The following is a 27,576-nucleotide window of genomic DNA, read 5'->3' as shown; positions in this document are numbered from 1 at the left end:
CGCACAGATGGGCGGTAGCTCTTTACGCAGCGCTCTCAAGTGTCTGAAGTTAAAACTCATGCGCGCTATTCTCGCTGAGTATGTGGAGGCTTCGGGCGGATAGATGCATGGGAATCTCCGTGTAGGCACCCAGCTGACTCCCAACACTTTGGGGATTTTTTTTTTTCCCCTATCGGGGCGTTTTTGCATCAGCAGCACCTTGGCACAGTGACTGTTTTTCGGCTCCGATTCGGCTGCGAAGATGTTGTTCCATAGACTTCTCCTGTGTTTTTCAGTTACAGGTATCGTCTCCGCGCAGCCTGACAGCTCTGGATTATTTTACGCACTGAGATCAGAACTATCAGAAGATGCCATCTTGGTGGCCAACAACGGAATACGCGTGCCTTTCGGGAGATCGCTCTTCATCGATCCCATCAATGATCTGGTGATCCAGACTCAGCCGGGAGACCGGTGCAGCATCACCGTGCTGGATAACGACCCGCTGTCACAGAGACCGGGGCACCTCTCGCCCAAAAAGTTTCCGTGCGATTTCGGTCCCAGCGATGTGACATATTCCCACTACGGATCCAGAAGTCCAGCCAGAGACAGAGTGAAGCTGCAGCTCAGGTATGACGCGCAAACCGAAACCGTTATCATCCCATTCATGATGGAGGTGGAAGTAGTTTTTACGCAACTAGAGTTACTCACCAAAAACATGCCTCTCACAGTTGATAATCTCAAAGGGATCAGCAACCCTATTGATAAGAAGATTTTAGAGTTTACTTATGATAGAGACTCACACAAATGTGAGGTGACATCTCTGTCCAGCGGCAGCACGCTGCCCAGATATGGGAAACTCATTGATGGGGGTAAACTTTCCAAAATGATGGACTGTGATGAATTCACACAAGCTGACATCCGCTACGAGCACACGTTTCATCGCAAGTCTCCCAACAGGGACTATGTTCCCATGGTTGTGGAGCTGCATGATAAGGAGGGCAACCTAGTGAAACAGGAGTATTTTCATCTCATGATTCGCATCAAAGAGGGAGAGGAAAACACTCCCCCCAAACCCAGCTTTGTGTCCATGATGATGATGGAGGTCAGCCAGTTTGTCATGACCGCCCTCACCCCTGACATGCTGGCTGCTGAGGATGCAGAGTCAGACTCAGATGAGCTTATTTTCAACATCACTTCCCCCTTATCCTATGAGGAGGGCTACATAGTCAGCACGGATGACAGAAACCTGCCCATTACATCCTTTTACCAGAGAGATTTGCGTGATTTGAAAATAGCTTACAAGCCGCCCTCCCTGGACTCAGACACAGAGAGGATTTTCCAGCTGGAGTTTGAGGTGGTGGACACAGATGGGGCCGTGTCGGACCCTTTTGCTTTCATGATTGTTGTGAAGCCGATGAACACTCTGGCCCCTGTTGTGACGCGCAACACCGGCCAGCTGCTGTACGAGGGCCAGTCTCGGCCTCTCTTCAGCGCCCACAACTTGGAGATCAGCGACGAGGACAACCTGGACAGCGTCACCATCACGGTGGTGGACGGTCTGCGTCACGGGGACCTCGTGGTTCTGGGCTCTCACAGAAAATTCTTCACACCTGCCGACCTCGTAACAGGGGTTGTTGTGTACCAGCATGACGGGAGTGACACATACAGTGACAACATTGTCTTCAAGATGACAGACGGAAAGAATGAAGTAGAATTTCTTTTTCCTATTACAATTGTTCCCACTGATGATGAGCCACCTATCATAAATGCCAACACTGGTCTGGTGCTGTTCAAAAATCAAATGATGCCCATATCTCCCCTCATGCTCAGCGCTGCTGATATTGACTCTGAGGACTCGACTATTAAATTCACTATTGTCCCTCCTTTCTCTGTAATTGGCACAGTGTTGCTCAGACAGTCAGATGCCCCAGAGGATCCCTCCTCTTGGAAGTTCAATGCTGAGGATGAGATGTATGAGAAGGAGGTTACAGAGTGGCTTCAAAAAGACATCACTGACGGGAAGTTGTTTTACAAGCACACAGGCCCTCACAACATAGACACCATCATGGATCAGTTTATATTCACAGTTCAGGATGACAATGACCCCCCAAACGTGTCAGGAGAGAGCGTATTTATAATCCGTGTTTTACCTATCGATGACGTTCCCCCTGAGCTGTTCCCAGGTACCACGCTGCAGATGACCGTCCAGGAGTACAAGCTCACACACTTTAGCAAAGAAGTTCTGCGCTACACCGACTTGGACTCTGAGGACCGTGACCTCAAATACACGGTTATTCAGCCCCCGACAGATACAGACGAAAATAATCCAGTTGTGTTCGGTTCTTTGGTTCTGACCGACAGCCCTGACACTGAAGTCACGGAGTTCACACAAGCTCAGATTAACCATCATAAGATCTCATACGGCCCCCCAGATGTTGAGCTGGGCATCACAGCCCATGTGGTGCAGTGTCGCTACACTGTGGAAGACACAGCTGGGAACAGCGTAGAAGGCACTTTCACTATCTATCTCCAGCCTGTCAACAACAAACCCCCTCAGATCACAAACACAGGCTTTTCTGTGTTTGAACGGGGCATGCACATCATCACCATCGCTGAGCTGGATGCCACAGACCTGGACACAGAGAGCAAACAAATTACCTTCACTCTGAGCCAGCCCCCTAAACATGGCCAAATCCAGGCTGCATTCACTGACCTGGAGAGAAAAGGGGTTTTCAGACTTGAGGATATCTCAGAGGGGAAGATATCATACATTCATAGCGGAGAGGAAACAGTGAGTGATGAATTTCAGCTGGATGTCAGTGATGGGATTCATGTTGTAACCGTGACGGTCAAAGTTAATGTAAAGCCTGTCGATGATGAAACTCCAACCGTCAGCTTGCCTGCGGGAACAATCGGGTCTCATATGGATGTACTGGAAAATGGAGCCACGGAAATCACAACTAATGTGATTCAGGGCCATGATGACGACACAGATGACCTCCAGCTTACCTTTATTGTGGAAGATCCTCCAGTAATGGGTGAAATATTGGTGAAGGGAGTGCCTGCAACAAGGTTTACACAGGCTGACATAATTAATGGTGTGGTCGTGTATGCACACACTGGTGGAGAGATCGGCCTCTCCTCTCAGCTGGATGGATTCAATTTGACTCTCACAGATATGTCTGATGATTGGACAGTGGGTGGCAATAAGGTCAACGGAGTCCATGTTCGAGTCACAATCCTTCCTGTTGACAGCCAGGCCCCCGAGGTCGGAGTTGGGATTCAATTCAGCGTCATTGAAGGAGAAAAATACACCATTGGCCCTCAGCACTTGAATGCTGACGATAACGACACTCCAACAGATGATATCCTTTGCACCATCATTGTCCAGCCCACCGCCGGCTATGTGGAGAATATATCCCCAGCCCCAGGCTCCGAAAAGTCCAGGTCAGGAACAGCTATCAGTGCTTTTACCATCAGAGACATCAGGGAAGGAAATATCCACTATGTGCAGAGCATTCACAAGGGAGTAGAGCCAGTGGAGGATAGATTCACATTTAGGTGTTCTGATGGCATCAATTTCTCAGAAAATCATTTCTTCCCAATTGTCATCATCCCAGCAAATGATGAAAAGCCGGAGATTTATTTGAGGGAGATAGTTGTGATGGAGGGGATGAACATTGTCATCGACACTCCCATTCTGAATGGCGCCGACACTGATATTCCACCTGAGGAGCTGATGTTCATCATTTCCAGACCTCCCAAGCACGGTGCCATTTTGAACCAGCTATCCACAGGCTCGGTTTTGGTGACTAATTTCACTTTAGAGCAGATTAGAGAGGCATCAAGCATTATTTATGAGCACGATGACTCAGAGACAACAGAGGACAGCTTTGATGTCATTCTGACGGATGGAAAGTACTCTGTGCAAAAAACGGCTGTGGTTATGATCATTGCTGTTGATGACGAGACCCCCAGGATGCTCATCAACGACGGGTTGGAGGTGGACATCGGAGAGACCAAAGAAATCAACAATAAAATGCTCAAAGCAACAGATTTGGATTCAGAAGACAGCACACTTACGTATATAACCCGGTTCGGGCCTGGTCAAGGTTTCCTGCAGAGAAAAACCCCATCTGGGTCTCTGGAGAACATTACACTTGGTATGAATTTCACACAAGCTGAAATCGACGCAGGGCTTTTAGTTTACACACACAATGGACAGGAGGGCATTCGAGACTTGGTCAAATTTGATGTGACTGATGGCATGAACCCACTAATTGATCGGTACTTCTACATCACTGTGGGCAGTATTGACATGGTCTTCCCCGATGTCGTCAGTAAAGGAGTGTCTCTGAGAGAAGGTGGCAGAGTGACTTTGACCACAGATCTTCTCAGTACCTCTGATCTTAACAGCCCTGATGAGAGTTTAGTCTTCACCATCACAAGGGCCCCTGTCAGGGGCCACTTAGAGTGCACAGATACTCCTGGGATGCCCATTGTGTCTTTCACTCAGCTCCAACTGGCCGGCAGTAAAGTTTACTACATCCACACGTCGGACGATGAGGTGAAGATGGACAGTTTTGAGTTTGAAGTCACCGATGGCTACAATCCTATTTTCAGAACATTCAGAATCTCCATCGTGGATGTTGATAATAAGAAACCTGTTGTGACTATAAACAGCTTAGTTGTCACAGAAGGGCAGGTTAAGTTGATTACACCGTTTGAGCTCACGGCTGAAGATCAGGACACGGCTGAGAAGCTGATAAAATTCACCATCACCCAGTTGCCTATTCACGGCAAACTGCTTTACAACCGGTCCACACCGGTCACCAGCTTCACCAAACAAGACCTCAATGAAAACCTCATCAGCTACAAACACGATGGAACTGAATCATCAGAAGACTCCTTTTCTTTTACCGTCACCGACGGCACGCATACTGACTTCTATGTGTTCCCAGACACCGTTTTTGAGACCCGGCGGCCTCAAGCCATGGTGATCACCATAGTGGCAACTGACAATGGCGTGCCCCAGATTGTGGTGAACAAGGGTGCGCCCACTTTGAAGATTTTGTCCACGGGGCACCTGGGGTTCCCCATCACCTCCACAGTGCTGAGGGCAGAGGACAGAGACAGCACTTCGGCCTCCCTGGTGTTCCACATCACCACCCAGCCCAAACATGGTTACGTTGTTAACCTGGGACAAGGAAACAACTCCATCGACACATTTAGTCAAGGTAAGCTCCTAACAACACACTCATGTAGCAGCATAACTTGTTCACTTTGCGTGAACGTTGCATGTGGATGTCAAGTGACTGTGATTTTGTCAAATCTGACAAAGTACAGACAATGTAACAGCAGTTTTCCCAATTAATATTATCAAGCAAACTGAAATTAGTGTCAATCTATCAGAAAACATGAAGTTAATGATTGGTATTTTGTTTAAAGAAGCTTTATTCAGATTTTTTTGTAATCAAATAATGATATTTCCCTTATGTGTGATATGATACGTCAGAAGAACTGAAAGTTGTAAGTTCAAATTCCCTGCAAATCTGTAAGTTTTGATTAATTTTTCACACAGCTTCCCAAAGATTTTAATTTATGGAGTAATAATTATTCATATGTGTGACAAGTAGTGGCTTGGGATTTTCAATAGTTAATTTGTGGGCCTGATTTAGATGTGCCTTGCTCATCAAATCATAATTAGCATACCCAAAGTTAGAGGCTGATGTTTCGCGCAAATGTCTTGTAGACGGTTAGAGATGAATATTTATTATATCTGCATCTCTGGGGGAATGTTCACATCTGATGTTCTCTGCCGTGGTGTGTTAAATGAAGCAGGACAGAAGTAGAGGATCATGTGAAAAGGTCAGCGCAGAGCTGTTCGTGACAGGATGGCATTTGAGTTGTAGCGCATTCTGATAGTTTGACCAGGTCGAGTCAATTTGGAGCAATTTACTGAAACGTGTACATCTTAGGAATTCAAAGAGACAAATGAAAGCTCTCAACAAAATCCATTTCTATACCCCAAAAATACGCCACTTTAACTCTGAATTTGAACACATTTTTTTGCATGCAAGCATGTCTGTTTACTGATACGGCAGACAGAATCAAGGCAACAATGCTGCTGATTGAGGTTCAAAGCGATGCAATCAATGCGGTGTTTCATATCATGCTGAGAGAATTAAGAAGTAAGAAAATCCACCTGCTTGTGCCACTGCCTGGCAAAAGCACAGACATGTGCTGGGAACACAGAGAGAAAAAATGAGCTCTTCAGTCTGCAGGAGACGGACTCTTCTGACAACCACTGTGCGGCTGCAGTCTTTGAAAAAAAAAAAAAGAGGGGGGGGTACAGATGAGACAAGAGTGCAGCGGGAGGGAGAAGCAAAGGGCAGAAGAAGGAGGAAGAGAGAGCAAGTAAAGTGGAAGAGAGTGCAAAGGATGAAGGGGGGGGAATGGGGTGGAGGTGTAGGTGGCATGAGAGAAATAAAGAATGAGGGAAGGGGCGTGAGAGATGGAATGAGGGAGAGAGAGAGAGCAAACAGGCTCGTCACAAGAAATCAGTCAGGTGAAAGAGACAATCCCTCGCTCTTTATTTACTCATCCTATTTCCAGGGCACATCCCATGAGGCATTCTCTTTAAATATTTAATGAACAGTGTGCCCCTCGTTCACAGTGTTGACTTTATATTTGTAAGGTCCCCGGGTTCAAGTCTGCGCCACAAATCCTTCTTGTGCTGCGTGTCCTGTGCGATCCGAATGACCCTCGCTAAACACGATCCTGGAGGTAGAACAGTGCTCTTACAGAAATCATGCTATAATGCAGAAATGTGAAATAGTTCGTCTTGTCGGAGATGGAGAGGAAACCACCTAAGCGGCTTAAGATGCATCCCAGCTGGGAGTCGGGGGTTTATACTTTTATGAACCTCCTTCCTCCGACATCTATTATTGAAGGAGGTGGTTTGCAGGGGCCAAGCCCTTTCACAGTCTTGATGATTTTTTTTTCTGCACTGTAATAGATGTTTGTGGAGAATGGTTGGAGAGAAAAAAAAAATGCAGGTAGAGCCCTGTAATTCAGAGAAGTTAGGAAAACAGCTGTGGAAGTGTAGGTGCCCGCCGCAATCCTGTTTTTAACATTCTTACCTCGTCTGTCATTAAAAGATCCACCGTCACCTGGTTTTCAGGGCTGTTGACACAGAGAGCAGGCGGCTTCTGGATTTAAACGCTCTCTGTTGGTTTTAGTTTGAGCTGTCTTGGATTTGAGGTTGCGGCCTTATCGTCCTGGATTACGGATGCATGACTTTCAGAATGCTTTCGCTGGTGGAAAATTGTTCATGCTGAGTGCTGATAAGGAACTGAATCAGTGTGATACTAGAGACCTGCTGTTACTGTAGCTGATACGGTGCTGAAGCGGGACAGCTTCCATCTTTCAACAATTATTTGACAGAGAGAGTGTTTGAACCAGCCATAAAGCCATAATACAACTTCAAAGTGCGTTTGAGGCTATTTCTGTAGTCAGCATGAAACATCACATGAAGGTTTTTTAATCTTAAAATGCAAATTGTTTAATAAATACAATTTTTTTTTTACGTCTTGACAAGGACAAACGTCTTCTACGTACGATTTATGCTTTAGCGATCACCTTGCTTTAAGTTTGAGCAAGCCGATAAACATTTTCAACATTCATCATCTCACATTCACTTGACAATAGAACTTTTGACTTTAAAACGTGGAGTGCACTGGTTCTTATTTGCATTCCACAATTAATTATGTCAAACCCTTTTGTTTTTTGTTGTTTATTTGTCATCTTGATTTTGTGTTTGTCCTTCGTTGGCTTTAAGGTGATTGGTTTTATTTACATTTGCACACATTTCTGTGCTTTTTCACCTGTTTTATCACGTCCATATGGCAAGATAAATAAATAAAGTTATTTTTCCTGTTACAGCTGACATTAATGAGCAGAACATCTGCTACGTGTTGCGGAATGAAGAAAACGCCACATCTGACCTCTTCCATTTCTCCGTGGAGGATAACGGTAAGGTTTCACCCTCTTTACATTTGCATCCACTCGTCTTTCTGCAGCGGTTGTGACGGTTCAGAGAAGCTCTCGCTGCTCATTCAGCAACTCGTGATTCTCACAAACCTGCAAGGCAGCTGTCGAGCATTATATTCCAGTTCATAGTGAGATTAATTTTGTAAATTGTTCCCAGCGGATTTTATAAACTGATCAGTAAAGTGTATTTTTGCTTCTTTTTTTTTTCCCCTCTCTGTGGTTTCATTTGATTCAGGATTTTGCCCATAAAATGATCTGCCATTCAGAGCATCAGGGCAGAATATCAATTAAACTCAAATCTGCATAGGCCGACGGAGGTCTTCTGTCTGTAGCTGTGCAAACGATGCCACATTGTATTAGCTCGCTGGTGAACTGACAAGATGTCCAGGGTCATCCAAGATAAAAAACTCCTTTTGTGCTGCCAAGATCAACATGCATCATTTTAGCAGCAGAGTGAGTTAATGAGACTGCCTGTATAATTTGTAAATACAACTGCAGGACATGTCAAGTGTTATTACTGTACAGTCTGTCTCAGTGCAAAGCTGATGTCAGGGCATTTTTGTCAGCACAGAGAAGATCAACAACATACGTACTGCAAATACAAGCTACACAATACATAGATCATAGTCATTCAGCACTGAAATAAACTGTTCTGTGGAGCAATTAGCATTTTTTTTAGTTTGAAAAAATTAACAACATGCTTTAATTTTCATATGCAGAGTTGGTATCAAATTTGTCCTCCTCTGTTTTTGTCACGGCCAACTTTACATTCATAATAACTCTCATTTGCTGCCTGATTTATGCATATGAAATGAACGCTTTGGAATCGTTATATTTAGTTCTATATGTATGCCTGCGATGTGCATACATTTAGCGTCCTTTTACCAAGGCGGCTGCTAATTAGGCAATCAGCAATTGGCAGTCTCATGTAGGAAATCTCTGCGAGTGAGGGAGAGCCTGAGATGTGGTGGGGTTTGTTTAAGATCGGTAAGCCAAGGAAAGAAGTCCAAATGTTGTATTGCTGAACGGAAATGATCATTGATTAATCAAAACTCAAACTGGGAAAATGATTTGGTGAGAACACATCATCTAAACATTAAGGGAAACGCACTTAAAAGGAAGAAAAGCTGCAAACAAATACCAGAGCAGAAGCACAAATGTCCTGCAAGTAGAGTATTTTGCAAATACCAACATGTGTACGAAAGGCTTCATGTCTTTTTCTTGTTTGAAGCATTTTCTATTTGGCTCCCTATGTGTTTTGCCCTTGGGGAAGTATGTAGCTATTAAAATGATGATGGTTATTTATTGAAGCATATGTTAAGCAAGGCAGTATGAGGTAATGAACAAGTAAGCGCATTTAGTTGCATAAAATGTAGTGTAAATGTCCCATAAGAAATGCTCTCATAAAACCTTCACACTGTGGTTTAGGTTAAAGCAATAGTAATTTAATCATGTCAGATAATGGGTTTAATGGCTTCTGATCTCTTTTCTTTTTTTTTTTTTGGCTCATTCATTGGTGCTCACTTATTGTTTCCTTTTAATGAGTTATAAAATATAGGTCAGCTCCACTATAAACATCGTGTACATTTGCAAACGTGGCTAAATTTAGCAGAATGTGACGTCACACTTATCACATGTACGCCACACATTTTTGTGGCATCTTCCCTTTTAGATGTACAGTAAAAAGAAAAGGTGCATCTGTTTTATAATGGCACACCGAGGCTGCTTCCAAAGCCAAATGACTTTATGATGCATCTAAAATTAGAGCGGACTCTTAAAAGTGATCGTCATACACCGTAAAGGGATTATTGCCCAGTTTGTATACGTCTGTGCAATTTGCCAATACACTTTAGTCTATGTCTTTACTTACGGCAAACATTTTGGCTTTGTGAACCTTTAGCAGCCGTTGTGACCGAATTACCGAAGCTGAAGAAGTGTTTGCAGTCTATAGTGTAATCAGGTATGATATTTACTAAGTACAGGAAATGCTATCGTGTTGTTTGTTTTCAATGTTTAAGTGAGTTTGCCCTAACATTTCAAATTGGGCCATCTTCATTAATTTAGGCCATCTATATTTGGAAACCGTTTTACAGTTGTGTTGATAACACCGACTGCAGTACAAAAAAATGATGTGTTACTATGGTTCCCAGTGAACAGATTATGTTGGTACACAGCTGGAAGAAGTTGCAAGCAAATAATAAACGACTACAATGTTGAAATTTCTACAAATGCATCAAAATATAGCACAGTTTTTGCAGAGATAGTTTATGTTTTTAACCCTTTAGCTAACAAACAAATGGCTTATCCAACTTTCCCACTTTACAGCCAGTTGGACTTTTTTTTTTGACAGTCCTGCAGAGGCTCCCCGTACTGAGGTTGTCGAACACTTGTTGAAATTGCAGGCCGAGTTGTGTGTGGGGGGGGGAGTGGAGCGGTGGGAGTGAGCTGGTTGCAGTAGATGGTGAACTTGAGAAAGCTAACTTTGACTGGATTCTGCCCCGCAGCTGTGGAGGCTGTGTTGCTGCCAATGTTCAACTTTAGCCTCCCCAACCGTTTTCGAATCTCCCTGTAGTGGTATTTGGACAACTAGAAAACACTAGTAGACTGAAGTTGTCCACCCACAGTGAGAGGTACTCAAGCGCACCTGCAACACACCTGCACGATTCTGACCGATCCTTTTTACTGAGTGCATTGCATGGCGGTCACTCAGCAAGAGTTCCCACTCACAGCTTAACGGCAGCACATTCAGTATTCAACATTCAACTGAAGGTGCAAAACATTACACTGAGGGTGCAATGCATACTTTCACACTCCTATGGAACCGATCCTGGCACCCACGTGACCAAGTACAGAGTGCATTTAGAACAAAACATGACTGATTTTTCTCTGTCTTTTAATTTTCTTCACGTATGATCAGATATGATGGTACTGTTTCAAAGGCTGCACACTCACAGAACACTGATGTAGAGCCTTGTGCCTCACAGTGAATCACAGGACCACAAGACTATGTATAATCCAGCTTTGAATTGAAACATAATGTTGAGATCATGGGTTGCTTTCCAAGGTTATCTTGTACATCACAAGGGACTGTGTATATTCTTGAGTAAGAATGGGAAATAGCAGTCCTGTTCAGATGGTGATTCTCTCCTGCAGTTTAAACGAATCAACCACGATGTTAAAAAAAAAAAAAAAAGAAACGTAAAGAAGTAAACCATGTATTTCACACTTTCTGTCTAAAAACATCAACTAAACATTTTGTGAATTACCCCCAGACCCATTTTTCAGAAGTGGTTTTCATACTGTGGTTCTAATACACTTAAAAAGAAGTGCTAATGCGTAAAAGAATAACAGTTCCTTTATGCACATGAAAGGAGAAACATTGACTAATTGATTGTCCATGCTCCTGTAAAGTTCTTAGATTTTTTTTTATTCCTTTCCTCTGCTCTTGGCAACATTCTTGTTTAACTAAAAAGCCTGAGGCTTTTAAAAGGAACTCTACTTGAAGTACATGAGTTTATATTATCAGTCCATAAGTTTACTGGATCCACTTGGGCTTCCTTCCCTCTCTAGAGAGTTGGACTTACTGCAAACTGATTCCGGATATAGAATTTGCAAAGGAAGGACAAAAATATTTTAAAAACAGTGTTAACATTCTGTTAGAGGGCAGTTTGGAACATCCTACTCCATGTCTTCCTCCCACAAAATCCCCCACATAAATTCTTCCATGTCTACAAGTCTGTATTTTACACATTATGTCCTTGTGAGACATGAATGTACATGTAAGTGGGTATCCTTACATATCATAAAGATGTGTGAAAGCACTAATCCAAATGTGTGCTGCTACACACTCATGCTACACAATCCCACACATGCATGCACAGCACAGTACAGAGGGGTAGCCGTAGGCTAAGGGGCGGTCAGGCCTCCAGCACAAAAAGGTGTTTGATATTTAATAGCCCAGGCAGCATTGTGGGTAATGAGAGCCCTGGGCGTCTGAGCTGGGCAGAGCTCCGAGGCAGCCACTGCTAATTATGTGGCCCTATTACAGGCTCATCTACAAGGGAAGAGTGGCAGGAAGAACCTTCTGTCACAGGTTAAGAACGGCTAGGATCACTATAGTTAATTGTAATGGACTAGAGTGTGGCTTGTTTCCCAGGCTTCTCTTTGGCTGTGGGGTGTTGGGAAGCAACAGAAAACAACACAAATTAAAAAAAAAAAAAAAAAGCAGAGGTGAAGATCATGAAAATGGGACCCTTGATACAGAAATGAACAATGGACTTCATTGTTAGTTGATCCCCCAGTTATTTTCTAGATTAATTGATCAATCATAGACTGTTAAATATCATTAAGAATTTAAAAAACATCTTATTTTAGTTAACCAACAGTCGAAAATGTAATTTTTTTTTCTGTTTATTGCTTTTATGCCATCAAAGCAAAGCAGAAAATGCTTAAATCTGAGAAGCTGGAACTAGAGAGCGTTTGGTGTTTTTACTTAAAGGAACCATCAATTATCGCAGTAGTTGCTGATTATTTTCAGCCGATCGACTGCTCTGTTAATTAACTGATTGTTTTAGTTCTAAAAGGTTGGTTCACTGAAATAACACACGTTTTAAAAAAAAATTCTGGTGGTATTTTAGAATGCAGTGAGTTTTGGTTCCGTAGCCCAGCTTTTGATATTGTCTGCCTCTAAGGTCTCTGCCCCTGACATAACACGATGTAGTCGAATGAAATTAGATTTGTGTTTCTCACAGCACCAAAACGCAATTTTAAAAGTGAATGAATTGTGGCCTGTATCTTTCCACAAGCAGCGGCGCAGCTACATTGGATGACCTACAGACTTTGCAGTTCATGTTTTTAATTGAATTTCTACCAACGAAGCAGTCCCTATATAGTTATTAATAGTGTGATCTTTTCAGGATGCCCAATAAACTCCGCTTATAAAGAGATGTTGTTGTTGGATTTATCATTCATCTTCATTACTCTAGAAATTTCAGCTGTGAAAAAAAATGACTAATTCTGCACGGCTAGATATAACTGAGGGTAAGTGAGAAAATAAAGTGAGAAAAAAAAATGTTCCTGGTCCCATTTTTTTTTTTTTCCCTCTTACTTTGTGTTTCTCCTCCCACTGCAAATGAGATTGATTGTTACAATAGGATCCTTTCATTCCGTCCTCACCCCTCCCTGCTCGAGAGCAGCCCAGACATACCACGGCTTTATCTGGAGTTTTAACGATATATCCACTTAAAACACCCCCCGCTGCTTCCACATCCCCATTTTTTTTCCACATTTCAGTGCTGCTACAGTACACAATGCATGCATTTCTTTGGTCTCCACACGTCTATCTTAATCACAACAAAATACTTTGTGTTCAACTTTTCTTCTTAGCAGACTAATTATCATCATATGCACTGCGAGGGCACCATTTCTTTATCATTAGTTTTTTTTTTTTTTTTAATGATGCGTTATTGTGTGTATGTCTGGTGCTACTGTGAGTTTTTTTTCTCATCTCTTCAAAAGGCTTCTCTTTTTTTTCTTTTTGTACAAAAGCAGCGCCAGCACTTGAGATGAAATGACCTCCTTGGGTTGCCCTCCTCTCTGTTAAGTGATAAGCACAGCAAATTATTTATATACGTACAGACTTGCTTTTCTAATGGATTCAAGAACCAGTGACTGAAAAAGAACTGAGTCAAATTTAAATTACGTCTCTGATAACTCTTAAACTCTTAACTCGATAGCTGAATGAGTCAAAGAGTCTGCTTGTGTTACGGCTCAGGAATTTGAAATGCTCACACTGAATGTAAATCTAAGCTGAAAATGAAGAAGCTGTGTTTAATTTGTTTGTTGTGCTATTGCTTCCCAGTCATCTTTGAATTAACCTCTCCAGCTTTTGGAGTTGAAAAAGATGTGAAGCACCTGAAAAGCAAACAATTACAGGCCTGAACTGGCTGTCACCATAGTCACAAATGGACCAGGTTAATCCCTTGACCTCTTACTTTTTTGTTGTTGTTAACCTTTTCTTGTTGTTGAGGCAATGTATACTGATCAGGGTGGAATTGCAAGGTAATGCATCAGCATTCAGCACAGACTGACACACACACACACACACACACACACACACACACACACTAACATGTCCCTTGGCTTTAGGAGAGGATTCTCTTTATCTGTCTGCATTCAGGAATTTACTGTCACTCACATCTCTCAGGGCCCAGCTCTCCTTTCTTTATCCTCTTCATCTTCCCCCCTTCTCACACTGTCACTCTCAGATCTTTGTTCAATGTGTTTTATTCATTTCCAATTCCTTCACCCCGCTCAACATCTACGTTCATTATATATTTTGTTCTTTAGTGTTATTTTTGCCTGTCTGTCACTGTCCTCTTTCTCTCTCGAGGTACAGTCTTAATATTTTGCCTTCCCGTCTCGTCGAGTTAAATCTCTAAAGTATGTTGTGGGTTTTCTTTCCTGCTTTTTTTTTTTTTTTTGTGATGAGTGTCGACTCTGTCTTAGTCATCAGGATTTGGTGTTACTGTCACACCCTCGCTGTCTTTTTCCTGGCTGTCTGTCCCCTCCTGCCGTGTTTGTCTGTCAGCCCGCTGATGGATCTCTCTGTTGTAGGATTGCAGCACATTCTGCAATGTTGCTCGCGATGATCTGCATCTCATTAGGACCCTGAGATGAAGAGCATGAGACTTTGAGGGATATGAAGGGATTTTTCATCAAGTTAATCATCTTTGATTCTGTATTTCTTGATGCTTGACAACTGATGATCGACGTGCAAACACTCAAACACGCGCAAACACCCTCTAATCTCAAGAATAAACAAAAAGGCTTTTCAGCATTTTTCGCCACGGAAATGCTGTGATCTACATTTTTGACTATATGAATGCAGAATATTGCTCCCGATGATCAACACTGGATTTTCTCTTTTCGGTTCTTTTATTATTCTATTGCTTTTTTAAACAGTTACTGTACTTTTCTAATCAAATTTTCACCCTGTACTTCTTATATGGCATGTGATTTTCTTTATACAAAAAAAAAGTGATAATTCCACCTCACATAAAATCTCATTCTCTGTTTCACTGTCTTTGCATGTGTCATCCTTACTATGTCTGTTTCCTTCCTTTTCATTTTTAATGGATCTTAATGGGCCGGTAATTTATATTTAAATCATACAGGCATTACAACATGAAGTGTTATTTCATTTGCATTTCTCTGTTCACTTTGCAATATGAGAATATGCAGCGCTTGGTAGCTGTTCTGAGCTCTGCTTTATTGTTTGCCTTTTGAAACCCTCTAATAAGAGTCATACATCTGAAAGTAAACATTATGAAAGCAACCAAAGAAAAAAAAAACGGAGCATTTTCTGACAAAATGAAAATTTTCTTTAATGAGTCTAAGGAGATAATGGAGGGAAATGAGAGCAGAGGAGGAAAAAAAAATGTGGGAAGGAGAAACCAGGGCTTTCAGTAGCTAGTTTATCATCTCCGTGCTCCGGCACAGTTTGCTCTCAGGAGTGCCAGTAAATGTCCTGAGATACATTAAACTCATCCCTCTGTTAAATATTATATTGGAGGCATGGGAAGACTTTGTACCGAGGCTGGAATGATATGTATGCTGGAGATCTGCCTCTGCGATGAGCACAAAAAAAAAAAAAAGAAACCTGAATGAGAACAAATGCTTTTAGGTGTCATCATTCATCTGACTCAGACAAATGTACACACAAGTACAACTGCAGACGCACACACACACCTCAAGGAAGCCACCATGGGGCTTTGTCCCCAAGCCTTCTCCCTTTAAGCGATGCCCATGGTCGTATACGGCTGTCTTTGTAGACATCGGTGAAAAACCTCACGGTGATTAAGTGTATTACAAGAACTTCAAAGGAGCGAGGATTTCAGATGACAGTTTCTGGTAGTTTCATGTGCAAGGCCGCTTAAGGTGTTCCTGCAGCACAGGCATGCCTAATGGCTATTGGATATAGGGAGGAAACAATGCATTATTCTGTCACACGCAACTTTTATCTCTTGTGGGTGGGGGCAATGCATGTGCACTTCACTTCCTCTGTTGCCCACAGGCACGCATTGTGCTCTCTGAAGCACGAACGGCAGCATCAGATTCGCCTTTATGTTTATATTACTTTACATTTACATTACATTTACAGTCCGGTCAAGGGATTGTCGAACAGTTCCATACAGACATGCGAAGTAGCAGTCCAGAGTGTACGTCATCTTTGTAAATGAACAACAAAGACACTCTGAGATGTAGCATTTGAAAGACTTGTATTTGCTCAGGGCTATGAATTCCTGGTCAGCCTGCTGGTACCTCTCCACACCTCAGGAGATATCCGCTATCACACTGATCGCCTCGAGCGAGGTGTAAATGTAGCTGGATACACATGTGCAGTACACATAGACACGGGCGCTGGATTATGGTGCTGCTAAATGACATGCATTCAGTCTGTTATATGCCAAGCCACGCACACACAAACTTTGTAGAAGAAAGAAACAGCTGAGTGCAGAGCCCATTACAGTCTTTCTGATCCTCTTTACCACTAGTTGCACACATAGCAAGCCTCTCAGTACAGTGACTGCCACACATCTGTCAGGATAAAGTAAGAAGTACTGAAGCGTCCTGAGGGAGAGGGAGATATCAGTGTTTTGTTAGCATTTTGTCAGAATTTATGTAGAGTAGCACTCCTGTCAGATAGTGCGTGGGCTCCTATTACGACTGAAATAGTAGGCAGCCTATTTTAGCAGAAAAGGGTGTCACAGCACCTCACATGGTACGCGGTTTGTGAGAGGGAACATGTTGCCAACTGAGTAAATACGAGGTTTTGCATTTGCTTCCTTCGCCCGACGTTTCTCGAAAGTTTTCCATCGCGCAAGAGATCATCGGGTTTGCTGGGTGAATTTAGCTCTTTGTTTGCCGGGTTGCACTGGGAGTTGGAGACTCACATACAAAGGAGAACAGAAGGCAGATGGAGACGTAACAGTGAGGGAAAGGCCACACCGCCAGCAGCAGAATAGATGTACTGCGCTGCAGACAGCACTGTCTTGCTGTGAAAAATTTCCTTTGATTTTGAGTGTGGAGTCTCATATATGCGCACACACACACACACACACACACACACACACACACACAGATAAAACTCGTGAAAGTAAAGATGGCCCTGATTTGACAAAAGAAAGAACTTAATCTCACATTTGTTTTTAAATTTTAAAAACATACATTTATTTGTGATGTTTCAGATCTAAATGTCGACACTTACAGTAAAGACTCCAGCAGTGTCTGCACCAAGGAAAGTCATTTTACTGTAACATTCACACACACACACACATACACATTAACACTTGCTTCACACATCCCCAAAACCTGCGAAAGATAGTCCCACCTTTATGTACAACTCAACATTGTGTTATGTTTATTCGACAAGCACGAAGTCTGTGACGAATTAAGATCATGGTCATCGTCAGGTTGCAGAAAAAGCGTCCCATCCATCTTTGCTATGCAGCGATGACAGCTGATTGGCTCAGATAGTGACGCATTCATGCTTTAAAAAGAAACACTGTATGAATTTCCTCATGGTTTCAGTCTGATTTCTTCATTGTCCCAAGAGGGTAGTTAAATGCAACATACAGCATCAACAGGGCTATGACACACTGTGTACAATGTCAGCTCTCTTCACCGACTGACGTGTTCTCCTGACATAAGAGCTGCGAGCCAGTCAAGTGGCTGTAATGGTGATTTTGTTGGTTGGTGTGCACTTATTGCTTCTTTCTAAAAAGAGCTTTAAGTGTTCCTTGCTTGACTGTAATACCGTGAGAGTATCATTATATTTGAAAAAAAAGCTGTATTCTTTTCTCTGACCTCTCACTTCAGAAGACTCTCGAGCCGAATCAGAGAACATACTTGACAGGCATGTACACTTCAATCATATGGTTTGGACTCAAGTGAGCATCAGATCGAGAATTTAATAAGATTCCCCGCTTTGACTTTAGCACTAACGCCTCTTGACGTATATAGCCTCAAGTTAATGACTTGAAAAACTTCCCAAGTCCAAAGCATAAGATGTTCAGGTAGTCCCTGCAGCATGTTTGAGAACGGAGCAGACACTCGGGCCTATATGAAGGTAATAGCACTCGTTTTGATGCCCTTTTGAATGAATGGTTGTACCCTCTGAGAGGGTTTACTTTAAAGGTTTTGGATCTAAATAACTTTAGAAGAAGAAGGGGAAAGAAAAAAGACAGGTGTGGGTTGCCATGGGATGAGAGCTTGTACTGATAGTCTTTGTATGATATTTTATTTAATAGGAAGACGAACTGACACTTCCACTGTTTGGTTTTCAACACAGAATACACCTTATTTGATTTGTAATTGCACTGCAATGATTGATTGTGGTTGTGCGAGTGTTTCTCTCAAGACCAATCAATGGTCATAAGCATTTTCTTTTTACAACATGAACTGAAAGACATTGTTTCTTTCTAAAATGTTATAGTTAGCATTTCTCTCCGGGTTCTCCGGCTTCCTCCCACACAGTCCAAAAACATGTTGAGGTTAATTGGTGATTCTAAATTGTCCGTAAGTGTGAATGTGAGTGTGCTTGGTTGTCTGTCTCTAAGTGTGGCCCTGTGATAGACTGGCGACCTGTCCAGGATGTCCCCTGCCTTTGCCCTGAGTCGACTGGGATAGGCTCCAGCCCCCCCGCGACCCTAGTGAGGATTAAGCGGTGTATAGAAAATGGATGGATGGCTGGATGAATAGTTAGCATCAAGCACCAACCCTGGCATCCAGACATTTAAATATTAGTTCAAAATCCCCTTTTGCTGTTGGTACTCCTCCTTGAACATCTAAGAAACATTTTTAATTTGTTCAACTTTGTTCACCATCTAGTTGATGATTTTGCCTCTCTATGGTTTAGTGCAGTACAGGTAGCATGCAGTGGGTATATCCAAGCTTCTTTTTTTTTTTTTTTTCTGAAAACAATGGCCTGCCGCAGCTGAAAGTGAGGTTAATGAGAGCATTGAGACTGAACCATAGAGTCATTTTCAGGCCATAAAACCAAAACAGTGATGTGAAAATAGCTTCTTTTAAGCTCTCTGGAGGCCGGGTTGGTTAATAAAAGTCTCATGGCTTCATCATGGCAAGCATCCCTTTCAAATTACATGTAGTAATTCAATTCAGTGATATTATATAGAAATATTGATGGAGCTTTAATCATGCAAGTCTGATAAATAATGACTGGGGATCTGCCAATCCGGTTTTGTATTGTTTGATCATCTCGTTAAGACTTTATAGACTGAACTACATTATAAGAGCTCAGTCTATGATCTTAGACCACAAGGATTTAAATGAGCTGCAGTACAGTGGGTTACAGTATGATGTGCAGCACACTGTTCAGCCGAGTACCATATCTTGAACATTAGGGGGGGAAAGGAGAAAACTGGCAGCAAACTTTAAGGCACAATAAGAAAAAGTACCATTTTAGTGTGCATTTAGGTTTAAATGCCTTTTGATATTAACACTGTGGTTGGAAAATAAAATCATCTGACAGGATAGCTCTGACTGAGTGATTGTTCCATCGAGCCAGCATCAAAGTTTTTCTTTCCAGATTTCTCAGAGTGCCCTGATCCTTGAAATTTATTGCACTGAAACTATGATCCCTAATTGGTTATAAAAAAAAAAAAGAAGAAGAAGAAGACGACAGGAAAAAAAAAAAAACCCTTGTGCTGAGTTTTTGTTAGGAAAGCCTTTGAAAGAGTGTGCAAAGTGAATTTAGCTCTATTGAGGATGATTTCAAAGCTGCTTTTTTTGTATGGTCAGCACATGTGAGAGGTCTTTTATCCTTCCAAAAAGGCTGGAGGAATGAGACAGTCTGAAGCCCACTGACTCAGATCCCTAATGTCTGTGCACAGCTCCTCACCCCCAGTGAGAGGTCACACAGAAGAACCGGGACTCACGCACAACACAAACACTCACACGCGCGCACACACGCACACAAACTAAGATTTCAGGAAGCTTATGCTGCATTTAGTATCAGTGAGCTGGGATGAAAGTCAAGGTTGCAGGCTGCAGTGAAGTCAGAATCGAAGAGATGTGCATGTGTGCAATTTTATATTTGCACTTGCTAAACCTGAATTTGGCCTACAGGCTTTTTTTGTGGGCTACATGAACTCTGATTATATTAGCTGTCTCCTCACCTCAGCATGCTCTAGCTATGTCTGCCAATCCGGAAAGTGCTGAACTTTTCACCTCCTATGCATTTTAGCACCGTGTTCGCAAATCATGTCGGCGCTTTATTCTAACAAGGAGCTGAACCTGAACGTGTGCTGAATGTGGAGGTAGAAGGTATCATCTCCACTCTTTACTACTGCTGTTTATGATCTGTTCTTTGTCGGAGACGGGTACACGTCTTTGTTTTTCTGTTATCAGAGTCACGGTGCAGGATTAGTCACAGTAACACCAGCTTTTTTTTTTTTTTTTTTTGCACAACAAGCTGCCCCGCCTCTGTTCATGACCTCTGTGAGGATGGAGGCTAAGTGCTATGATTTGTGTCCTTTCAACACCCGTACTGTTTCGGCCTTTAAGATGCGTAAACAACCTGAAAGAACAAACAGCTTTGAAACCGTCCTCAATAGAGCTAAATGAGATTTCCTTTCCGACAGCCTACACATAACATTTGTTCCACCTCTGCTTTTCCCTCAGCCAGTAAAACACACACTCAGACGTAATAATAGCACCTACCGGAATGCCATGGAGCGTCAGGCATTGTTCATCCTTACTCAAAAGCAAAAAAAAAAACAAGCCGAAAAAAAAAAACCCTCCTCCGTTTATTCTGTTCCACTTTTACAATGCTTTCTCATTATTTCCATTCAGTATTGCAGCAGTACAACCTTTTCCCCGGCAGTAGGTGGGCAAATCAGTAGCTTCCCTTCTGTCTGCTTGCTGAAGTGGCAGGTATTGAGTAGTTCTATTAGCCCGGCACTAACATGAACATTTCCTCTGCAAACTCTTCCTTAATAACACTGTTTGGTTGGCACGCTCACATCCTCAGGAGAGGAAAGGAAAATGCAGTTCAATAAGGGACATTTTGAATCTTAGAGTGCACTGTTAGATACAGAAAGTGATAAATAAGATTGTATTATTTCCCTTTTTATGAATCTGTACATGTTCTGCAGTAGATGTCTGGCGAACAGTTGAACTGCACATTGAAAATAATTAAAACCCTTTTTCTTCATTGCAGTTTTACAGTAATTGCCGCCATGGGTCACAGAATTTCCCCTCACGGTTTTCTCTCCAGTTTTTTTTTCTGTTTCTTACAGAATATTGAATGCAACATTTGCATCTGTGAAATAAATAAACACAGATCCACAGACAAGGAGTGTTTCCCATGAGATTGTAGATTAACAGTAAGCTGACACTTGCATCGAGAAGGAACAAAATTCCAGTCAGTTCAGGCGGATAAATACTAATAAGGGAGAGTTTTATTTTTTTTTTAATTTAAATAAAACTTTCAAAACTTTTACGATCAGGTATTAAGTGCTTTTATGTTCTTATATATATTTTGTGCAGGTGGGAACAAGCTGAAGGGGCAGCAGTTTCGTCTGGACTGGGCCTGGATCTCTCTGGAGAAAGAGTACTATGTGGTGGACGAGGAGGACAAGTTCCTGGACGTGGTGCTCAGACGCAGAGGTTACCTGGGAGAAACATCTTTCATCGGTGAGTCTGTCATCTTGTGTTTTTAGCCACACTAGCATGATGCTTCTGATGTCAATGTCCGTCCATCACTTTGGTCCAAATGGCAATATCACAGCCACTGCCAGATGGATCACCGCAACCTTTTGTACAGTCATTCATAGCGCCCAGATGAAAAATCCTAAGCACTCTGATGCTTCGGTGACTTTTCCTCTGCTGCTACACTGACGTTTTAGTTTTGAGTAAAATGTCAACAACTGTTGGAAAGATTGCAGTGATGCTTGGTGCATTCTTTCCCCCTTGAGTGTCTTGAGTTGCTAATTTGTCCAATATTTAGTTTTTGGATACTTTTAAAACAAATGCCATTTCCATCAGCCTCCTCCTTTGTGTTTTGTGCTAATTTGTGAATGTTAACACGCTGAAGAAAAGCTGGGCAAACATTACACCTGCCAAATATTGTATTGACATGAGCATTTTCATTGTGAGTGTGTTGGCATGCTGACATTTGCTCGAAAGAAGTGCATCTTCACAGAGCTTCTTGCATGGCTGTAGCCAATTTCTCACTGTCTTCTTCTCTGTAGCTTTCCCTAAACTTTCATTACTTTACATTACTGTAATTGTCAGGTTTTTCACAGCTCTACGTTCATCTTTCTCTATATACCAGAAGTAAAGCACCTTATTTTTCTCGCGTGTTATTTGTTTGCTGATTGATGGGATGCATAGTTCTATCATTTGCTTCATTGCGATGCTTTTGCACCTGTCGTATCCCTGGAATACTCCTCTCCGGTATACATTTGCAAACCAAACATTCGAAGCCAAACATTTCCTTTCAACACTGTAACCAGATTTCTCCTCTTAGTCAAAGTAATTCTGTTTGGCCTTGGACCAATTCAGAGTTTGCAGAAAGAATGTTTTTATGATTTTTTAGGAAGCCAAATGGGTTAGCTGTAAGGTCAGTGTAATGCCATGTGCAGAGATGTAACCTTTTTCTTTGCTCTCACATGGAGGGAAAACAATGTCAAGCAATGTCTTCTCTGCACAAGATTGCTTGTGACACGTTGTTTCCTTGATGTTCAGAGTTCAACTTATTTGTCCCAGATGGGCAAATAAGGCTGTGAAATAAGCATCAAAACAAGCATATATCAAAAAGCAGTTAAAATCCTTATATATGCTACTGAGATTACATCAAGTTTCCAATAAAATAACAACACTGATGTCATTACTATTGCAATCCACCTCATCTTCTCCTTGTCTCCAAGTAAAGCAAAGCTGTAGATATGCGAGAATGTTGATCTGTTTATAGTTTTTTGAGTTGGAGGTTCCCAAGGCTCAGACACACCAAGGTCTCATTCAGTTTTTCAGCAGTCTATAACTGATCATTGTAGCTCTTACAGTAAAGGAATTTCACTCTTTGACTGCCTACTGGTTATTCAACGAGAAGAATTCATCCTTTTGGTGAAGTTTCTTTTTACTCTTCACGACTGCCTTTATTTCTTTGTATTACTGACAAGTGCGAAGCAAAACGTTGTTGAGTAGGTTGCATGCTTTTTTTTTCTTTACCACGCACATTTACTTTGTCTAATTAAAGAAGATTCATAATAGTTAGAAAAAAGGTGACTAATTTGATTTCCGCAGTGTTATCTGGAGTAGGGGGCAGCATATCGGTGCTGTGATTAGAGCTGTTGCCTCACAGTTAAAGACTTCTGGGTCTGAACCTGCTGCTCAGCTGGGCATGGATGTTTTTTGTTTTTTTTGTCCCTGTGTCACTTTCTCCACGGTCCAAAGGAATACAATGCAAGTGAATTCGTGACTGAAAATGAGTCATGCCAATGTGAAGCATGTTTGGTCACTGAAAAGCAAAATATCATTCTACTTAGTGCTTCAAGTTAAAAAAGCTCTTTTTAAAATTCAAGTTCATTGATCGAACCTAACTAGCATGTGAATGGCTACTCTTTGCCTTTAGCTATATTAAAGTACCCCTCTCCGGCCATTGATTAAATGCCTTCAGACTCATTTCCATGTTGCAAAATTACACATTTAGACATTTTTAGCATTAACTGAATTCCTTAATGCCTTAAAAATGGCTTAGATGTAATTCTACATGCTCTATAAACTCTATAATGTGCCTCTTTCTTCACCAATACCTTTGCCTCTTGCTGCAGCTCCAGCACACCAGTTCACCTACGACTACGCTCAAATGCTGTAAAACTGCTCTGTGTTACACAATGACAAGTTCCAATATTGGAGCAATTCCGCTAGCATTCATGCTCCAACTGCTGAAGGCTGGTGGTTTGCTCCCTCTGGGTTGGGGTTGAAGTTGCTGCCCCAAGGAAAGGAGTTCAAGTATTACAGGATCTTGTTCATGTATGACAGGAAAATGGAGCATGAGATGTATGGAGAGATTGGTGCGGCACCAGCAGTAATGTCCTGCTGCAGTGCTGTACTGGACGGTCATGGTGGAGAGGGAGCTGAGCCGATTTACCAGTCACTCCATGTTCCAACCCCATACCTAAGGTCTTGGGCTTTGTGTAGTGACCAAAAGATTGAGGTCAAGGATACAAGCCGTCAAAATGAGTTTCCTCTGTAGGGTAGCTTGGCTCAGCCTTAGAGGCAGGGTGAGGAGCTCAGGCATTCGTAGGGAGCTCAGAGTCGCTGCTCCTTCGTGTAGAAAGGAGCCAGCTGAGGCGGTTGGAGCATCTGATTAGGCTGCCTCCTGGGTGCCTCCCTTTGGAGGTTTTCCAGGCACATTCAACTTTGAGGAGACCCTGGGGTAGACCCAGAACTCCCTGGGGGAGATTACGTATCTCAGCCAAGCCCTGGATAAGCAGAAAAAAATGGATAGATGAAGGGATAGATGCTCCAACTGGGTACCGATTCAAAAGGAGAGTAATGATAGTCCCAAACCCCGAGTTGCAGGATTGTTTAAGAATGAAATACTGAGACTATCATCGGCACACTGTAGTTTCAAGGCAGAAATACTTAACCATGGTGTTGATTGGTTATTTTGCTCATGACGTGTCTTCCAACATATGAAAAGCACCTTATGAACATGTTAACAATATACAAAAAACTTGATTTTTCCCAGACAGGCTGTAAAATGTCTTGTCACAGCAGTTGATAATTACACAGTGAACATTTTGCCCGTGTTTAGAAAACTCACAATAAGTGAGTCATCATAAAACTTAAATTTAAAAGTAAGTTCAATGCCTTCAATACTCATTACGACACAAAGTGGGCAGAAAGCACATTGCCGTGTGTCGCTCAACTCTCAAATCCAGCCAGTTAAACAAACATCAATGCCAGAGTTTCTAATAAGCTTTTTTGCCCAGCAGATGGAGGTGATTTGATGTTGGGAAGAACAGCCCAGCATGTTTTTGTGCTTATGTCTGAGTGTTTGTGAAGGTTCGAAGGTTAAAAAGGATGATGATGATGCCGTCCCTGAACGCCCCTCTGACTTTGTCATGCTTCAGCTCGTTTGCTCTGGGAGAAGCAGCAGCTGTAAGCAGCTTTTACTCTCTCTCACCCCTCATCATCATTCTGATCCCTGTTAATCATATGGTTAGGTGTTAGCATCGCAATGTAGCAGTTTATGTAAGTTTTAACACTTATCTACCTGTGTGTGTGTGCACATGTGCATATTTAATTCCTCTTTGAGAAGGTTTTGAGTGTATCTCTTGGGCACACATGAAAGCTTGCGTTCTGACTCTCATCTCTTTGCACAGTTGGTGTGTGAGCACCTTGTTATCTCCTACTACACACACATAATACACACTCGCATACGCACACACGCCCATCCACTTTCAAGCCAGCTTTTTAAAAGGAACGTCTAACATGGTCTGTTGACGTGGTGCTAAAATGCATCAATATGAAAGTGCTTTTCGTGTAGGCCGATGTAGCGCCGCGTTTTTAGCTGGGGCAGTTTTTTTATGTGTAAGTGCAAGGCTTGAAGAAAAGGAATATTTATTGTTGCCTTAAGAAAACAAGCGCATGTTCTAAACCGTCAAACTTAAGTCACTCAAGCAACAGTGTTTGTGTCTCGTGACTCAAATGAATGCTTGTGTGTCTGTTCAAATGCTGTCAAAGAAATATGGTCAAGCTAAAGGCAACACTGAATGAAAACCTGAAAATGATCAGTTGTAACTTTCCTAGATTCCAATTTAAATTCATTTAACAAACGTGTGTGTGTGTCTTGGCTCCTCCTGACCAACTTAGCTTTTATGTTTTTGGCTCATGTCTCAGTGATTTCTGAGTGTCTGTCTTTGCCACAGTGCATAGTTTTGCAGTCTGCATGAAGGACGCACTCGACTGGCCTTTGCAAAGGCTGCCTCGCTCTGCCTTGATGCTGGTCATTGTCAGCTGAAATATATTGCTGATAGTGCTCAAGTAGCAATGCCGCTCCTTTGTATTGTTGCCTCTGTAATATACAACAGAAAACAATAATGAGAAACAATGTTAGCTGCAAAGGCAACTTCAACAATCAGAAATCATACCAATGTGACACCAAACAGATTGATTTATTCAAAGGTATCTTTACTATTTAAACTCTGTTGTCAAAATTCAGACCCCCACCGTTAAAATACAAAAAGCTATGGCAGTCAGAAAATATGTATCAAAGTATTAAAGTTATACGAGAGACATTTTTTTCCAGCACATTGCATTAGAAAAAAAACACAAACTCTAAAGGTTAAAGCATCAACAGCTTTATTGAATCGTCTTTCTTTAAGAGTTTTCACTTCCACATCAACATCACGTACACATCCATATAATATATTTGGTAGTGGACCCTTTGTCTGACATCTTTGACACACAGATGTCAGCAGTCACTGGGTTCTGCAATCATTTTCAGTCTGGACTTAATAAACACATCATCTGCTGGACTGAGGTCAGGCAGATGACCTAAAGTTATATAAAACTGAAATAAATCAGCAATTCCTTGCACTTGAGAGGCCAGAACTACCACACTTTTTGACATTTTGTTGAAGAATGACTGTAAGAATTAATTGATGAATCAATTATTCAAACTTCTACCAATTAACTCTTTGTTGGTTGAGTATTTGATTTATTATTGAATTGTTTCAGCTCTTAAAAGGGCTCTGAACTCCAAGGCGGCACTATAATCTCAGATTCTTGGTTTTAGTTCCAACATGCTAAAGTTGGTCAAAACAGTTAAAAAACACAAGTTTTGCAATACTTTCTGTGTATGTGGGGTGTGCTAATAGAGGCAATTTAAGAGTAGCAACAAAGCTGGCAACAGAGCCAAAGCTGCAAATATAACAACGCCTGATGACGGAAGAAAAATCCAGTCGATGTAAAAGCAAAACTACAGAGAAGGATGTAAAAATGAAACATCCACACAGGAATTCCCGGTCCAAGTAGACAGCATGTGTACAGATAGACAGGTAGATTACATTCGATTAGACAGGGAGTGTGTCAGGGATGGAAAAGCAGGCAGAAAGGCACCCGGCGATGTTGCCAGAAGCTTTCTGCTGTTGCAAGGGATAGCTGATGAAAGCTGGTGTGGTGCCAGGCAACAGCAGAGGAGAGCTGTTACACATGGTCCATCACAACAGGACGTACAGGTAGAGAGGATCAGTGAAGGAGGAACGCCGAGATAAGATCAAGGTTCAAAGATGCCCCCGCAAAGCAGAGCTCAGGCAGAACAGGGCCGGACAAGAGCACGCGGATTAGATTGGACTCTTCCACTGCTGTTTTCTGGCTTACCGCTTGCTTTCTCACCTCCTATCAAAAAACAAAAATCCACTTAAATCCTCTCACCCTCTTTCCCTTTCATCTGTAATCTCTCCTCACCTCGTGTCAGGTCCTTTTGCTCCTAACCTGCTTTTACTCATCAAA

General features: G+C 42.1%; 1 protein-coding gene across 2 annotated transcripts in view; it reads left to right on the top strand.

The window, feature by feature from the left end:
• The first annotated feature begins 241 nt into the window (after window positions 1-241).
• The window catches only part of LOC103369072 (FRAS1-related extracellular matrix protein 2-like), a 62,760-nt gene continuing 35,425 nt past the window's right edge, over window positions 242-27,576 (top strand). For both annotated transcript variants that reach the window (XM_008297675.1, XM_008297674.1), the window contains exons 1-3: window positions 242-5,216; window positions 7,924-8,013; window positions 21,601-21,747. In XM_008297675.1, the coding sequence (XP_008295897.1) occupies window positions 242-5,216; window positions 7,924-8,013; window positions 21,601-21,747 (5,212 nt within the window). The remainder of the gene's footprint in view (window positions 5,217-7,923; window positions 8,014-21,600; window positions 21,748-27,576) is intronic.

Source organism: Stegastes partitus, unplaced genomic scaffold, assembly GCF_000690725.1.
Source record: "Stegastes partitus isolate 25-593 unplaced genomic scaffold, Stegastes_partitus-1.0.2 Scaffold1236, whole genome shotgun sequence".
Classification (NCBI taxonomy): Eukaryota; Metazoa; Chordata; class Actinopteri; family Pomacentridae; genus Stegastes; species Stegastes partitus.
This window is presented reverse-complemented; position numbering and strand designations above follow the sequence as displayed.